The sequence below is a fragment of the Ciconia boyciana genome, chromosome 1 (assembly GCF_034638445.1).
Source record: "Ciconia boyciana chromosome 1, ASM3463844v1, whole genome shotgun sequence".
In the NCBI taxonomy this organism is placed as follows: Eukaryota; Metazoa; Chordata; class Aves; order Ciconiiformes; family Ciconiidae; genus Ciconia; species Ciconia boyciana.
This window is the reverse complement of record NC_132934.1, coordinates 189,329,346-189,346,912: the sequence shown is the minus strand read 5'-3', so window position 1 is coordinate 189,346,912 and position 17,567 is coordinate 189,329,346. Positions and strand designations below refer to the sequence as shown.

General features: G+C 42.2%; 1 protein-coding gene across 2 annotated transcripts; it reads right to left on the bottom strand.

Moving 5' to 3' along the window:
- Positions 1-214: 214 nt before the first annotated feature.
- Positions 215-16,343, bottom strand: CDADC1 (cytidine and dCMP deaminase domain containing 1). 2 transcript variants are annotated; one of them, XM_072850236.1, is made up of 10 exons: positions 16,195-16,318; positions 15,812-15,959; positions 12,903-12,997; positions 11,095-11,272; positions 9,644-10,222; positions 7,521-7,570; positions 6,262-6,431; positions 5,511-5,700; positions 4,789-4,849; positions 215-3,482 (listed from the first exon to the last, which is right to left on the bottom strand). In XM_072850236.1, the coding sequence occupies exons 3-10, from the start codon at positions 12,990-12,992 to the stop codon at positions 3,409-3,411; spliced, it is 1,392 nt and encodes a 463-aa protein (XP_072706337.1). In that variant the 5' UTR covers positions 12,993-12,997; positions 15,812-15,959; positions 16,195-16,318; the 3' UTR covers positions 215-3,408. The 2 variants fall into 2 exon arrangements, with proteins under 2 accessions (XP_072706337.1, XP_072706336.1); XM_072850235.1 differs by lacking the exon at positions 15,812-15,959 and having other exon boundaries at positions 16,195-16,343.
- Positions 16,344-17,567: the final 1,224 nt, after the last annotated feature.

Below are 17,567 nucleotides of genomic sequence, written 5' to 3'. Positions count from 1 at the left end.
AGCCCTTTCCCCAGGCTGGCAGGAGGCACAGTCTCATGTTGAGACAAATTCTTCAGGCAGAGCAGAGGGAGGTGATGCAGCTCAGCAAAGCATCTAAGACTGCAGGAGCAAGGACAGCACTGGGCTGGTAAATGGTGTGAGCATTTCAAAGCACTCTGTAATGTTTCTAATAACCCAAAGCTCTTAAAAATACACTTCAGCACTCAGGGCCAGATTAATTTATTAGCAGAAAACATGTTTTGCTGTAAGGCAGACAACTAACAGAGAATTTCTGTAATTCTCAGTCAAGAGGCCAAATTATTACTGATAGTTAACACCTGCAATTAAAATGACTGCTCTGAAATGAACGGAAGAGACCCAAAATGCATATGGAAATTTCATACAATATATAAAATATATAACTTTTACATTTCTTAATTTTAAATACATTGTTCTTTTTATGTAAGAAACCAACATCCTAGACTTCATTTGCAAAATAAGCACTGCAGGAGATGTCCAATCTTCCATGGGTCTCCCTGGTAAGCAGATGACATGCACAGCAGCGCCTACAGAGTCCATGGGTTGAGAGAGAAACCCCATCCACATTGCTTCTGTTGTCCAGGACAGAGACCCTACTTTGTAATCCCAGCAAGAATTAAAAGAAGTAGAGTTACACTGATAATCAGAGCCTACAGAAACTGGTGAGCCTCTGGAGGAATCTGTAGAAATACAGCAAGACAGAAATAAAGCCAGACTTCCAAGCCTTCAGCCCTACAAGCAATTCCAAGTTTCATGGAAAGTTTTGTACAAAAATCCTCTTTTTAAAAACTGATAAAAAGGTAAAATCTTAACTCCTCATGAAGTGCAGGTTACCAGCAGCATTCACTGCAGCGTATTTAATGTGTGTGATATTTGACTTGTATCTTGATTTACCTGTCCGTGTACCTGGGCCACCTATGATGTTTCAGGGACTTTTCAATTTCAGCTGTTCCTATAAAGACACAGACTTCTTTACCAGTTTTCATGCCAGCTGACTGATCAGTATAAAACTTGAAGGGACCTTAACCCTCCCCTGTTTTTTTCCCTGCTTCTACCTCAAGTAGAAGAGCATTGCTAATGGATTATGGAAACAAGAAGGTTTCAGTGGGTGGGGAGGACTTTTTACTCTAATCTGGGCAGTGTTCTTCTGATCTGTAGGAAAAGCCAAGAGTAATTATTCTAACACAAGATGCTTACAAGAAGTGTGCATGTGGGAAATATGCCAAAGTAAAGTAAAATATTTATTATTTAAAAACAGATTATAATCTTGCTTATGAAACAAAAACATTTGACTTTAACGTCATATAGAAGATACAAACAATGAAACTATACAATCCTTGATGAGAGGAAAAAACTGTCTTTCTGAGGTTTGTACAGCATCCAGACCAATAACGTAATCCCCAGCCCCTGGACTCTGAATCTGACAGGTGAGGCACAGAGCTCTTGCAGCTGGATCTGCTGGTCCTAAATTCAGGAGCCGGGTTCCTCCACACTAGATTACAAGACCTGGTGAAGTGGCAGTTCAGCTATTTCCTCCTGAGCAACTGTGAAAAAGCACTCTTTTGTGGTGTGATGCAACAATGGATTTCACCATCCTTCCCTTAGCTGACAAACAGTGTCAGATTTTTCTCCTTCATTCACTACCTGGCCCTGGGAAATGAAGCTGTATGCACCCTGCTTAGCAGGACAGCAGTGGTGCAGGAGGCCAGCCAGCTGCCTGATGAGATTTCTGCTGCTAACTCTGCATGCACTGCACTCAATCAGCAGCCCAAAGGCAGCCTTCAGTCTAACCAGGCTCAGAAAAACAGCAGCTTCTCCAGCTCCAGTGAGAGTGAATTCTCATGGTGGCAGGAGGATATAAGCATTCCCCAGTTCTGAAGTCCAGGTACTCAAGAATGAAGTTATACTATGAGCCATGGGGAATCACATCTCCTTGCTGCAGCTCCAAGCATCAAGAACTGTACCTTAAGTTACAGGACCAGTAGCCAAACTGTGTGAGAACAGACTCCATATAATTAATGCCACGTTAAAGATGCTTTGCATACTATCCAATCACAGCTTTGCTATCTAGTTCCAACCTTTTCCAAAGCCTAAAGGAAACAAACAGAACCTACAGCAGCATCTTAAGACATGATTCCCCTTCCAGGACTTTAAGGAGGGCAGCAAAGACAAGACACATGAAAGAACTGGGAAAAGGCCATTTATATATCCTACTAGCAGCAGCAAAAAAAGGTTTAAGGTGTTTGCACTTGAGAGCTGAGCAGAAGAGTGAACAGAAAGTCTTGGAACGTCTGCTCAAACAAACAGCTAGAGGTCATATTCAAAGCAGCAGACAGATGGGAGTAAGGAGAGTGACCTCTCAAAAGATGCTGGGTACAACTCTCTGTTCTGGTTACCCTTACCTACCCAGCACCTCCTCAAAACTAGCACCAACATTAGACTGCAGTTTCACTGGCTGTTCTAAAGTCACCCTTGATCTATGTGTAGTCATCCAAGAGATTGGCACCTGAAAAGATTCGGGCTATTCCACTGGTTCCATCCTATCTAAGAAATAAGAGGACAACTGGCACTTTATTACCGTCTGTAGTCCTAGAAGCCTGTTAGTGAAGATTAACAAAACCTAAATACTAGCAATCTTCACATAGTGTGTAGGGACCAGTGAGATGCATACAGCCAAATTCTTTTAGGCCGGCATCCAGAAGCTGAGAAAAAGCAAAGCTAATCTTTGTCTACATTAATTCAGATGGGACGCACTTGAGGAAGCACACAGAGCAGCAGTGCAAGTACCACAAAACAAAGTAGCCCTGCCGCTATAGTAGTTGGAAGAGGGTATGTATGAGAGAGAAGCTTGATCTCCAAATCGCTTACCTAGCAACGATTGCCATCCCAATGGCTTTGTCTCCTTTATACAAGCAGACTGAGAAGCAAAAGCCACTTTCAGGAACAGGAATAATTACTAGTGAGTATTTATCTACCATTTCCTAGAAGATTCCCTTGACGATTGTACTTGAAGAACTAGGGCTTATTTCTGCATTCTGCTAGCCCAGAACTTAGAAATCCATTCCCTCAATCCATACGCCAAGCAAAAATGATACCATTTTATTATTACTCTGATCTACTAGCAATAAACTTTCAGTATTTTTTTTTTAATGTGCTAACAATGATTAGCCACCCAGTTACTTTCACAGAAAATACAAGCAGCATTTTTTTCCCAGGAACTTCTAAATTAAAAAGACCTTCAGGTACTTCTGTAAAACATTTAAGACATCATAAATAAACTTATTCTAAAAAACACTTTCCAAACAATAAATAAAACTCTTCCTTATTTGAAAGTGCAAACAGGCTGCTTTATAAAAAGTACAGAGCAAGACTGCAGAAGTGCTTAATTATTCAATAGTGACCAAGACACACTTTCTTGTTTTGGTGCTGCTGGTCATCTAGTGATTTTGTTTTCTGGACCCCATCTAAAGAAAAAAAATATGTGTGAAACATTAATACAGTAGTAAGCATAGTCTAAGCACTCAACACATACAGGCACACTGAATAACACTGGGAGGGGCATTGGGGTGGGGGAGCTTGTCTACTTCCCCATACAGAGGAACATGCAATAATCATAGAAAAGAAACATACTAAGGAAAAATAGCAACTTTAAACAGTTCAGTGTTGAAAATGCAAGCATACCATCTCAAAGAAAACACTGTTAGAAAAATGAGCCCTGTTAAAGCTTGTCAAACAAAGTACCCCAGGATGAATCTTTTCTCCAGCTGGGTCTAAAAACCATTAGCAGAGAGGGACAAACAAGCCCTAACATTTTGCAGTGATTACTAATGCCATAAACACCACTCTAAGCCCTTCCCTCCCCAACTCATAAGGAAATAGCTAACAAAGAGACTTCTCCACGAATCTAGCTCACTAAACGTTAGGAATTAGCTTGTAGTATGTGGCTATTCATGTGCTACAAAAACCACCTTCAGTCTTTTTTATGCTCCTAGCATGGTGCTCAATGCTTTGAGTAACTGCCAACTCCCTATCTTTACAGTCCATATCTTCATGCTTGAGGCACAAAAATTATATAGCTTATTTTTCCACATTATTTTCCACTCTGCATGAGAAACATTTTAAAATGGACTGGTAGCTGACAGTAGATGCCAACAGTGGGTCCCTTTTGTAGCACAAAAAGGCTTCAACTTAAGACTCATCTAAACTCTGTTTTCAGAAGATGACAGCTCCCTTGCTACAGGGGTGCAGGTCAACAAGGATTTTGTGGCCTTTATATGATATACGTGTATATATACACACAAAAATAAATGTGATTGAAAAGCATTGGCATAGATTCTACTTCATAAAAGAAGCACTGAAATGTTCTGCAGAACATATTTAAATGACTTGGACGAGTCCAGTTTGTCTTGAAAAAGAATGGCACTCTTTATAGAACACAATATAAAAAGTCTTTATAGAACAAAATTTAAAACATGATGAAGTAGTCTGAAATGACTGTGTGCAAAGCAGCATATTGTCGACCTTGATAACAGCACTACTGGATTTTGTAACGTGTGCGCTAATGCCAAGCATTTGTTAAAACAAGCTTGTTTTCAACTTACCATTAGTTCATCTATTCAAAAAGCTCAGAGAAGTTTTCAGAGTAAAATTTAATTAATCGAAATCAAGATTAATTAAGACTAATCAATCCCAGAGGGATTCAGGTTTGTTTAAAACTTGATCTCACTTATTGACTTCAGTCATAAAACGAATTAATGAAAAAATACTTACTTTCCCTGGCTGTGGGGTCATGGAATTCAGGGGCATTAATGCACAATGGATTTAGTTGCCACTGGTAAAAGAAGAAGAAAAAGTTTACTTATTCCAGAAGACAGAAGAAGGAGCAAAGGGAGAAGCAAAAAGTACCCTACAGTCCTTCACGGTAAAGCATGACTAGAGGTCAGGTGGGAAATGAAGGGCTCCCCCTCAAACACACACTTGCTTTGAGGATAAAAAGCTATTAAGGGATGCGTGGCCATTTACTCCCCTGAGAAGGGGAAACAAGCCTGCTCAAACCGAGAGTGCTGCAGTTTGACGTGGTGAGCATCCTGAGTGCAGGTGCACTTGGCCACCTTCAAAACCCACCGCAGCTCTTTCAGGAGCTGCTGGAAGGGCCTACAAAATCACACAGTGATCTCCCACATCAGCTGCCGTGCTGTGACAGGGAGGCTTGGAGAGAACTTCAGAGTGTGAAGAGACCACCTCAAACAACAGCAACGAGTTAGAGGGAAATCTGCAAGGCAATTACAGAAAACAGACACGCTTGGCCCCACCATCTGGAATATGGCACAGCACTTCTCCCCAGTGTCGTGACAGAGCAACCTCTCAATTCCACTCACTTCACTAAACAGCACAAGAAAGCACCCCTCTATGGTGCCTGCAGATGACTGCTCACTCCACCCTCCCCCAATGCTGCCCAGAGATTTTAGAATATAGTCCATTTAGACACTTACTGTAAATTTGCTTACACCCTCAAGTTCACCAAACTTCATATAGGATATGTCTGCTTTCTTTTTTCCAGCATCAACATCTCCTGCATAGATCTGCTTGATACCAGCCCCTTTGATTAAAGGGACACATTCATCACATGGACATTTTGTCACAAATATCATGCTTCTCTCATCTGGCTTTATTTCTCGACACCTACAAGCAGTCAAAAAACAGCATTTCAGGGTTTTCTTGAAAATTATTATTTTATCAGGTTATTTCTTGATACTTTTGAATGGTGACAAACTCAATACCTCACAAGAGCAAGCAAAGAAGCGTTGTGTTATCTACTCTCAGAAACAACTTATTCCTAATCAAGTGCACAAGTACACAACACTATCTGGTTCAGTTTTACTACCTGTGAACAAAACACCCACCCCACCTCTCCACACATAGCACTGTCGGAGGCCTCAATAATTGCCACAATTCCATATGTGAGGTTATAGCATGGTCCTAGCAGGAAGCAGAGGAAGTGGCTTGTATCTGAAAGACAGCTGCCATGCATTGGAGTGAATATCCTTTAAAAACCAAGTTCACTTAAGAACTCTAAAGGAACCCCAGGAGCTGACTGTGTCCATGCACATCCAAGTTCTACATCATAGGCATAAACAAGACCGTGATTGCAGTCCACACTTCATCACAGTGACATCATGCATTTGTCATGGAATTGTTTCTGAACCATCTCATTCTTTTCTGTGGTAAAAATAAACCCATTACCTGAATGCCAAGGCATTCTGCTCCGCATGTATAATGTATCTGAACTTTCTGATTTCCCGATCTTTTTGTTTATCATCCATGTGTGGAAAATCAGCATATTCAGATCCAACAGGAAAGGCATTGTACCCACAGCCTACAAAATACATTGCTCCTGTTCCATCACAGCTTCTCTGCAACAGTAAGCAAAGCATCAAATTTGGAGACATTTAAACTGAGTACTAAGTCAAAGTGTTGTGCAATGTATACTTTCACATTATCAGTTCATGCCAAGTTACAGCAGTTAAACGAGAACTCAGCTCTTGCTAACTGCTCCATGTCTGTATGGAGCTTTTCCACTAAGCTCCACAGGAGCCGCACGGGCAAACTGTAACATCGCACACAACACACTGCACCAGGCTTTAGAGGTTTTCCTTTTAGCAAGTAATATTGATAGCAGGAACAAAAAGTCTGAAGGATTTAGTCCTTAAGCCTTTCTGCAATGTACAAAGTTAAAGACAGCTGGAGTTAGTCCCTGATGTGCCAGAGACTGTGTTTCACCTGCCTCTCAAGAGGCCCAGTGACCAGTGGGCTGACAAAGTAGCAATCAGCAACTGAAATCAGAACAAGAAACAAAACAGCAATAAGCAGCTGCTGACTGAAGTGCTAAAAACAAATAAAGAGTATGTTGCAGCTGCATGGAGAATGAGGCTTCCTGGGATTGGGAGCGTGCATAATCAGTGACATAAAGAAATGAAAACTTTATGTTTGGATGGGAAAAAGCACAGTAACAATATTTGTAGAAAAATACCACTTTGATCCAAAAAGGAATGTGCTAAAGCCAGTACAGCATTTCAACTGCAACAAAAATCCTTAAGAGACTGTCAGGCTATGATTGCACTGAGACCTCTCCAAAAAAAGAGCTGCCAAGAGGGACCATGCAGAGCAGGCACATGCTGCCTGATCAGCAGCTGTGGCAAAACTTTGTAGCCAGGACATCTGGAGTAACTGACAATGACTAGGGAAGCAAGCACACTGAAAAGCTAGCCAGAGACAGTGTGGTAGTTACTAAACTCATTTATACTTCCCCTTCATCTTGACAGCATAACAATGAACCAGTCATTGACTTAGTTGCTAAAGAATGAGAAGTGCAAGCCTTCTATAGCACTGTGCGTGTGTACGAAAAATGCACGTGTATAAACTTAAAGCAAAATAACAAGCTCAAAGCAGATACAAGTGTATGAATTGTGAGTGCAAGAAAAAGTAACTTTTTCAATACTTACTGATTTTTCTTCTGCCCAAATAATAGCTCCAACTCCCGTTTTATGATCCTCTAAAATACATAACATTTTAGCAGTAAATAACAAATAAAGCACTTCTGAGTTACCTATACATTAACGTCCTAGAGTAAGGAATAACATTCATTGTTGCTTCATGGACAGGAGAAAAGAAATGCAGAAAGATTAAGAGCTTTTAAGTCATATGAGTCTACTGCAAAAGCTGGGTGTCCTTTAACTGCAAGGCCAGCCACTCTTAAGACTTTGCTACGTACATTTGTTCACAAATGCTAAGAAGCAACCAATACATATATCAGATAAGAAAATGTGTGCCAAGAATATATGTGGAGAGGTTCGCTGATGTGAGATGGCAAACTGATAAAAACCTTCTCGTTGTTTACTACTTAATTTAATTACTTAATTTCTGCCATTTCTTAAGTTTATGGTTCTGTGGTCTGAACTCCTATCAAAATTAGTTGCATTTTATACCTAATTCAGAGACAAAACATTAACAATCGGATTTCGGGGGATGTTTCCTATCACCACCACAGGAAAACTGGAACAGAACTTTCATTATGTGACTTGGAAGATTTTTATGGACTTGGAAATCTTCCCCAGTAGCTACTGATGAGAGTCTTGACCAGTTAAAACAGAGCATATCAAGGAGAAAATAAATGTTTCAGGCTTCCAGTGATTAACATTGTAGAAGATGCTGTTTCAATTAGCCATTTCCATCATCCTTAGTATCACTACCATATACAATCACTCAAAGAGGGTCTTTCCTGCCAAAGATATGTTTTATGAGGGCTGATTTTATTTATATTCTGCATATTTATTAGTCACTGATGTATATTAAGCCGGCATAGAAAACATCCTATGATCTTGCTCCCCTTATAGCCACCTATATAATAATGTAAAGCATCTAAATATGTGTGTGTGTGCTGTTATTTATTTCAATTTCATTACAGAACTGAAGTGGAGCAAGAGTTTGCTCAAAACACAGACCTGAGTCCAGGCTGAACAGCACAGATAAAACTGAATTTTGCTGCCCCAAGAGTACTCAAGCTTGGTCATTCTATCTTGCTCTGTACAACAGTAGCTGTACAAAAAACTCACAACTGGTTCCATGAAACTTCTGAATTACTTCTAAAAACACAATCTCCTCTGCAACTTTTGGTGACCAAATTTGCAGAGTACCCCAAAATAAAGCAAAATGCATCCAAAAAAGGGAAAGGTTCTAAAATATGAAGATTCACCTTTACAAAAAACAAAGTCTGAGTAAGTCAAAAAGGCACATTCAGCACCTGACTTGATAGGTTGGTTTTGTGTGTGTGTGTTGGGGGAATAGTCTTGTTTTAAGCTTTAAAAATGTACTATTTATTTGTTGAAAAGGGTTTTAAAAAAGCAACTATCCTATCTAGATGAAAAAAACATCACTAATGAGTACCACCAAGTTTTAAGTCTTCATATTCTGTTCTCTGGAAGAACTTAACCAGCTTACTGCATTGCTACCCAGACGGAATAAAGTAGTTAACAGAAGTAATCTGTATCAAAAGATAGTGAATAACCACCCTTCCACCCTGAAAGCCTGTATATCAAGACTCCAGCATCTTTGCAAAGAAAACCCCCATCAGATATATAATCACTTTCACTAACAAGACTGGAACTAGGAAACTTAATATAACTGTACTTAATGCCCTACCAGAAGGATATTATTTCACTGCTCTTTCCTGAAGAAGTCTACATAATACGCTTAAAATATTGGCATTTATTTGATAACAGAAACATCTTGTGAAACCTCCGTAAAAAAGAGCCTCAGAGCAGCTTGAAGAATTTAAATGTCATTGTATTCTATTTTCAGATAGGTGTTGGACATGTTGTCAGGGCAGGCTTTGCTAGCAGTGTACGTGAAATACCTGCCCTGATTTTCTCTTGGAAAGCTCAGTGCTTTCACACACAATACTATGTACCCCTGTGGAGTTTTTACTACTACTGCTGCTCCTGTTTCACAGATGTAGGAACAGAATTCAGCAGCTTGCTCAAGGAAGTATTTGGAAGAAGTAAGACTGCAATAAGGAAATCGCTCTACTCATGAGACCCATTCTTCCTCCACTACTGTAACAACTCACCTGTCCGGTATGCAAGTAGTCTGGCTTGTATCATACAGTGCCTTGCAATTTCTTGGGGCAAACCCTGATGGTCTATTTCATTTGTTCGCTGTGATTCACTGTTGTAAAATCCAAAGCATCCAAAGACAGGGACACTGGCAGCCACTGTTGCCAAGACCAAGACAAGATCTTTCATATTTTGCCTAAGGTTGCTGAAGTATGGATTTTCACAGAGGTTCTCCAGTCCTATTGTCATCAATATTTGCTTGTGCGTTTCCTCATTTGAAATTAGGAATAAACTTTCATACTCTTTTATTCTCTCTTGTCTACATGCAGTATAAAAGTCAGTATTTGAGTCAGTCTGAGATTTTGCTATTTTTTGAATAAAATCAAACTTGGTGGAAGTTTCTTCAACAAATTGTGCCATATAGCACACCAAGGGCTGAAGCAACACACACACACGAGCACGACTATTTGACTTCAGTCTTTCTACTGCTTTGGCATCTAGCTTTGCATCATCAGTAGTCATGGGATTGGACGCCTCAGTCTGCAAGCTGATTTCAGGATCTGCAGGCCAGTAAGAAATCCTGTTCACCCCAGCTGGAAGAGAAGATAATGCAGCAAAAGGAACCATGCAAGCAGAGCGCAACATAAACCTAATTTTCAACACACTATTGCCTAACCCTGTTTTTACTCCTTTAAGGTCGTGAGTGCTGTTTCAGTGGCATCTGGACAACAAAAATGCTAGCCTATACGAGTATCGAGAGCTTATCAGACCTTGATAATCAAACTATAGACAAAAATTGGAATTTCCTAAGTTCTAAGATCTTTGTGGTTGCCTAATTTTGCATCTTACCTACAACAGATACATTAACACCACACAAAAAAGTTAGCACTAATAGTTGCACACAAAAAAGTTAGCACTAATAGCAACTAAAGTTGCTGCTGAGATTAAAAAACAATACTTGCAGAAGGGCTGTACCAGCAGATCCCATTTCAGGAAGTGAATAATCTGACTTGTCTTCATCTCATTTGGGAAAAAGAAACCCAAACTACTCCCTGTGATTTCTGCATAAAAACCACCCTTCCTCTGGTGCCACTGACAAGCAATGGCAGGGTAAGGAAAAATGTAGCAATCCAGGCCTAGTCATCAGTCTTAGGGTCGTTCTAGCAAAGTGCAACAGGTATGTCAAGAATCTCAGCAGTGCATCCCAACCAAGAGACAAGCACCACCAGTAATAACAGTTGCACAGAGAAATAGGGTCTCAGTAGCATACCCTAGTTTCTTGATCATCAGCTCCAGGAAATGCACATTCAATACTGTTTTCAGCCTTGTGGAAAATATCAGTGCAGGCTACACAAGTTAGGGACTGGCATTCACAACTGGGACAGTCCAAAGAGAAAACAGGCTTTCTGATACCACCAATCACAAGCATAACATTTACTCCTACTCTCCTACAGCCATTGCTTACCATTTACAATCATTTTTAAACAAGTTGAACATGGTTTTCTGGAAAAATAAAGATCACAGTTTTGAAGTCCTGATCCGTGTTTAATGAGTGCAATCTGGCCAGCATGCAAGTCTGTACTGGAACAATGAAGGCCGATAATCTTCATGTTTTTCACCACAACTAGACCACTCTTCTTTACCTACAGAAAAATGCATTAGTATTATTGTTACTTTACTTTTTTTCAACACCAAGTCCATAGAGATGTTACAACTCTTCCTTGGGTAACAGCAATCAGCCAGCATCAGAGCATACAGTTCTTCAGTACAAATTGTGATATGAATCGTTAAACAATCTCTGTTACACACCCCCTAAGCAGTATTTTTTTTTTTTTGTGGTTTCTACACATGCCCGTTAATATCAGAGTGGTGTACTCCTGTCAAACTTCAAATAGGGACTTGTCGCAAATTCCTGATTTTTCTGGTGTGCTGGTTTTGGCTGGGATAGCGTTAATTTTCTTTATAGTAGCTAGTATGGGGCTATGTTTCAGATTTGTGCTGAAAACATTGCTTTGCCTATAACAAAACCCAGAAGAAGCATAGAAAATTCTGTCAATTATAGCTAAAACCCCATCTGAATCATCCAGCATCTGGAAACGCTCATGAATTTAATTTCTGTCTTAAGCTTGACCATCCTGTGAGCCAATAGCTTCTCTAGCTTTATTTCTGCCTCTTCATTTACAGAAATGAATCCTGGTTCTGAAGAATCTTCCATGGAAAAAGTCTGCATACCACACACAAGAGCTCTTACATATGGATTCCTACGTATTGTGAGGAAACTGGATACATGCTAGTTTGATGAAGCTGGTGAAACAGATCTCATTATGCAATCCAGCTGCTACCAGAACACTGTTGCCTTAGATTTGTAAATTATTCCATTTCTTTGCGGTTACAGAAATGAGGCTGTTCTAAAGCCCTACATATAACCCAAGTGCCATTTCTAACTGAATTACTAAATTTGAAACTGCTTTTGAAGTCTGTATGGTGATGCTCATCTATCCCTCTTTCAGATCTAGTCTGGGACATACCAAGCTCTGATAATTAGGCCTAACTGTCACTCAGATTATTTTCCTATCTTTTCTTGTCCTGGCTGATACATGTGCTATGGATCTCAGCACATGGGTATGCTCTGCCCAAAGTAGTGATAATTTTAAAGAGCACAATAAGAACTCCGATCACAAAAGGAAACACCCTGTTCCAGGACACTCTGAAAATGCCCCTCTACTTTGAAGTGTAACTGGCAGCTATTTAGAAGACCCATTCTCAAGGACAGTTTCTTTTCATTGTCACTAAGGTAGTTATCTACAAGTTCTTGATCAGCAAACCTTTCAAGTCATTCTGTGCATCTCCACTGTATAAGAGAACTCTTCTACCATCATGAACATCGACATTTTAAAGAATATCTCTACACCATCAACCACACTGATTTTAAAGTTATAATTAGTATATACTAAGAAGTGCACAGTATACTCTGTGCCTCCTTTGTTACGCTCTTCAAAATACCCACCAGCATTTTTTACTGTTTGCTTCACCTGTCAGGGGTACACCTTGCCTTTCAAAGTTTTTCAGAAATAGCATGCTATTTATCCATTTTGCTATTTTTCTCCCACCAGCAGATTTTTTTCTACTTCTAAGAAATATTTGAAAAACGTTTATCAATTCCCCCCCCGCCCTGACTATCTGTCATGTAAAGAGCAGTTAGGTTAAATTCACTGCAGGAGCTATTACCATCTGTTCAGAAAGATCAGTTAATGGTAAACGTAGACATTTTACCTGTGATTTTTTCTGTTGCTCAGCCGAGGGAAAGAGCTCCATCCAGAGACTGAACAAAGTAAAAAGATTGACTTTAGAAAGTCTTGGCATTTGACCTGTCATAAGAAGAAAAAAAAGAAATATTTATTAAAGAATATTTATAAAGAAACCCCACATTTTTGAACAATATTTTCCAAGTCTTCTACACCACAGCTGCTACAGAAGCTGGTTCATCAACCACTTCTGCTATTACAGCAGCTAAATCCACACTGTCCTCTTCAGGGCAGTAGTTATGAACTCAGAATGCTCAAATCTGGATACAGAGATCAGATTTGTGCAACAAGAGAAAGTGGTGAAACTTTCACTGAAATGCAGTGAGTTAATTCTACTCAGAGGTGAAGAGCAGAAATCACAGATCAGATCCCACATAACTTAATGTGCCCAAATGATTCACAGATGCTTACAGAAATTTGAGACAGCTTGTGATTCAGCTTCAGGCTCACTACAGAAGAGAGCAAAATTATCTAGGCACGCATCATGATCTTACACTGACACCTGCAGCAAGAGTGGATGAGCCACTGTGAAACCTTCCAGTTACATCAGTTCTGGAGAAACCTGCTTCTGGATTTTTACAGTCTGCTTAAATTTTGCTTAGATTTAAAAAAAAATTTAAACCTATTGCTCAGGCTGTCACTTCTGACTAAATAACCAAAGAGGTAGCAAAGAATCCCTTCTCGGACCACTACCTTGTGCTGTGTTGTGCTTCTACTTAAAATCTGGATGTTGTCCTGTGAGGGCCAGTGCTCAGCATTACTGAGTGTCCCACAAATGAAAAAGGAGGAAGTACTGCATTGCTCACTAATGCTTGCACCATTCCAGATGTAAAGGGGTCTTGCCTCACACTTGGCAAGAAGTTAATTAAGTCTTCGAAAAAGCTCCAGTCCCTATTTCAGGGGTGCTTAGAGAACTGTAATAAACACATATTCCTCTGCAGGTCTCACATGTGCTGTGCGACAATAGTATTATTTCTGTTTTTATCCCTTCCCACAAACGTTAAAGTTTTTGCAAAGGAGGAAAAGGCAGAGGCAAGAATAGAATAAAGAAAAACATTTATTTAAGTCGTTCCAGTAGTTTGGAAGAGATATAATCAGATACTAAGATTGCTTCGGTGGGGGAGAGGGTTAGTTTAATAACATGTCTGTGAACCCAAACAATTAGGACAGCAGATAAACATATGCAATCCATGACTGGAATACCATTTTCAGACAGTAATTTAACAGTTTTTTTCACACAGAAGTGAGAGCAAAATTACTAGGGATTTTGGAAAGCAACTACAGACCTCTCAGCAGCACCATCTGATGCCACACTGTCTACTACTTCTTAGACTGCCCAGCTATGCTATCCCACTGTGCACAAGCACTGCAAGGGGCATCTAGTTAGCACAATCAGACACATGCGCTAGAAATGTATATGGCAAGTAGCACACATGAAGATTTGTTATCACTTGTACTAAAAGCAAACTGTAAAAGTAAGTCTACAAGCCACATCTAGACAAGTAGAATTTGTTTTCTTAAATGGGCATTTGAGTTCATTCTCATTACAGCCCCTGTTCACTCCTGCTGTAGCACACACATGTAGAGTTCCCAAATGGCGAGCTAAAATAAACAGTGCAATTTATACCAACTCACACGTATACTGTCTTGTGTTCTAAAATGGATTACAATTTGGCATACAGAGTAGAGTTAAAACAGAATACACCAGAAACAAGTTTGAATTACTGTTTGTTTTCTTGGACCTAATCTGAGTGTGCCCTGTCACCTGTCACAACACTGTTGTGAACTGACATGAATTTATAACCAGAAGCAGGAGAATATTATGATGAAAAAGGAAAGACCTGTGGTCACAGTTATTATACCTATGTATCCGCATCTTTATTCACTTATGTAGTTAAATGTTCCCTTAAGTTCAACAGAATGAAGAGAATACTGATTAAAGTGGCCTGGAAAAAAGATAGGAGACATCTTACAGAATTCAAAGCAACTACAGAAGACTGGGGAAGAAAAGGAATCAGGCTCTTTGCTACTGAGAGCAAAAACATATATGGAAGGAGTGCTCTTTTCAGGTGCATCAAGTCCTCACAGCTTCCCTACTTTACACAGCTTCCCTACTTCACACAAAGGTACAGTTTTATTCCTCCAGGTTAGGGATCTCACTCCAGTGAGGCAAAGCATGCTCCAGGGAAAGCATGCCACGAAGGCCAGTGTCGAAAACCCTGCTGCTCCTGCACCTGCAAGCAAAAAGGAGCAGGGCACTGCCCATCCAGATGTGGCTCAGATACAGGATTATGCCATGGTTGCAATGTAGGAGTCCCTAGTTCAAACTCTGAAAGGCTTGTAAGGAGTCATCTTGCAAATACAAAACTAACACTGCTTTGACCTCATCGAGGAGGAGGAAATCAGTGACATCACTCTCCTGTCTGGGAAAAGGAAACTAGAAACCATTTTCAGAGTTCATCTTCTTTGCTCGCTTGGAAGCAGGAATTTCATAAAACTGGGATGAAACAAAACCCATTTACCCATCAAGGAGAGCTGGCAGCCCTGTTCTGGTCCTCAGTCTGAGAGCTATAGATACAGTCCATGGGAGATCTGTATGTACACACCACTCCCCTGGGACTGCAGCGACAGGATGTATGAAATCTATCAAAATCTACTTCATTTGGGCACCCCCAGCCTTGTGAGAAAGTTGCTCTCTGCTAAATTTGTACATTGGCCCTGCTATAGGGGTTAGTAAGAACACCCCTCAGAACGCAAGCATTTTTATGCACATTACATCTTACACACATTAAATATATATGGTACAGAACTGGAAAAAAAATCCTTTTGACGGGGGGGAAATGCGAAATACAAGCCTATGTTATCAAAAGGCCTTACGAATAAGACCGCAGGCAAGCAGGGGGCGGGGGGATACTTTACGGCGTTGTCTGTAACAGGCAGGAGCACTCTAGGAAACAGCAGTTGAGGAGGGAGAAGGCAGGAGCTCTCTGAACAGCCCCGGGGAGGGGACAGCCTCACAAGCGCCCTGAGGAGAGGACAAACCGGACGGTTCCGGGCATTTCCTTAAACACCTCCAAGCTCCCGGTGGGCGAGAAGAGACCCGCGAAAGGCCGGTCAGCGCACCCCCCCGCCGCTCCCCGTCAGCCGTCGACGCCCGCTCCCCACCGCGGCGGGGCCGCGGCTCCCTCACAGCCGGGACAGGCCCCGGCCCAGCCCCCCCGCCGCCAGGCCCCCCACGGCGGGCACGGGGCGGCGCTCACCGGCCATGCTGTCGGTCTGCGTGCTCGCCGCGCTCACCCGCGGCCCCCCCGCCGCCACCGCCTCTTCTGCGCCGTGCATCGGTGCCGGTGCCGCTCCCGGTGCGGGTGCAGGTGCGGGTGCGGGTGCCGGTGCTGCCCGCTGCCCGCCGCCTCCCCCGCCCCGCCCCCATGGCCGCCCCGCTCCTCCCTCAGGGCGTCGCCGCGGCGGGGGCGTCCGCATGGCAACCGCCGTTGACGGGCGGGCACCTCGGCCAATAGAAAGCGGGAGTGGAGGGAGGGGGCGGGGCTTGCCCTGACAGGGCGGGCCGGCGGCTCCCGGCGGGAGGCGGGCTCCGGCCGCCGCAGCGGGATTTTAACGTCGAAGCGCATCCCGCCGCCTCGCTCTCCCCAGCGGGGTTTCGAGCCTCTGGCAGCTGCCCGGCCTCGGCGGTGGTTGTCGCGCAGACCCCTGCCCGCCGGGGTGCGGCGTCGGGGGGGGGTATCGGCCCCCCGCACCGCGGGCCCGCCTCGGGCCCTCATCCACAGCCTGGCCCTTGGTGGCCTCCCGGGGAAAATCCAAGCCCGCGGGCTAAAAAGGGATCCGGGGGACACCCCGGCCGGGTGCTCGGGGCTGGGCCAGCCGCCGCTCCCCAGCACAGAAGTTGCTTCTGCAGCCGTCTTGCCAAGCAGGTGGCTTGCAGCATGAGGTTTTCTGTTTGTTGGGATCGTCTCGCTTGTGCCCAGCTAAATGTTTTGCTAGCTCGGTTGAGTGCGTGAAAAATCGTGTTCCTTTCTGTCACTGCTGCAGCATGACTGTTCTTCAAGTGAGATGTTACACCGGCAAAACCCTTCCTTTCGTGCATGCCACTTGCTTCCTCTGGGGAGCAAGAGCAGAGCTTCCCCAGGTGTTGTTTTGTTGGTAGAAACTGTGTCTTTCCAGTGTGGATTTATTATATGGTGATTACACCTGTGTAGGAAAATGAGCAAGGCCTTGTCTGTCCAGAGCAAGCTATGAAAACAGATCTTTTTTTTTTCTTCCATCTTTAAGGGTATGTGTTGTGGCTGCTGTGACTAGTTGACAGCAGCCAGTAGACATACCAAAACTTTTTGTCGTGAATCAACTCAGGAGTTGATTCATACAGTTCAGACTCAGGAAGACTGGCTCTGGGGTTGCTTGCTTTGGCTATCCAAGGCTGTGGTGAGAGAAAGGTTGGAAGAGAGCAGGAAACGGTTGGGGTTGTTTTGTTTATTTGTTTGTTTCTGTGTTTTGTTGTTGTTTTGGGTGTTTGTTTTTTTTTTAAAAACAATCTTTGTCTTTATCTGCATCAATAATTAAGGGTATATTTGCCCCTTGGATATCAAGGCATTGGGCTCACAAAAGATGAGCTAGTTTG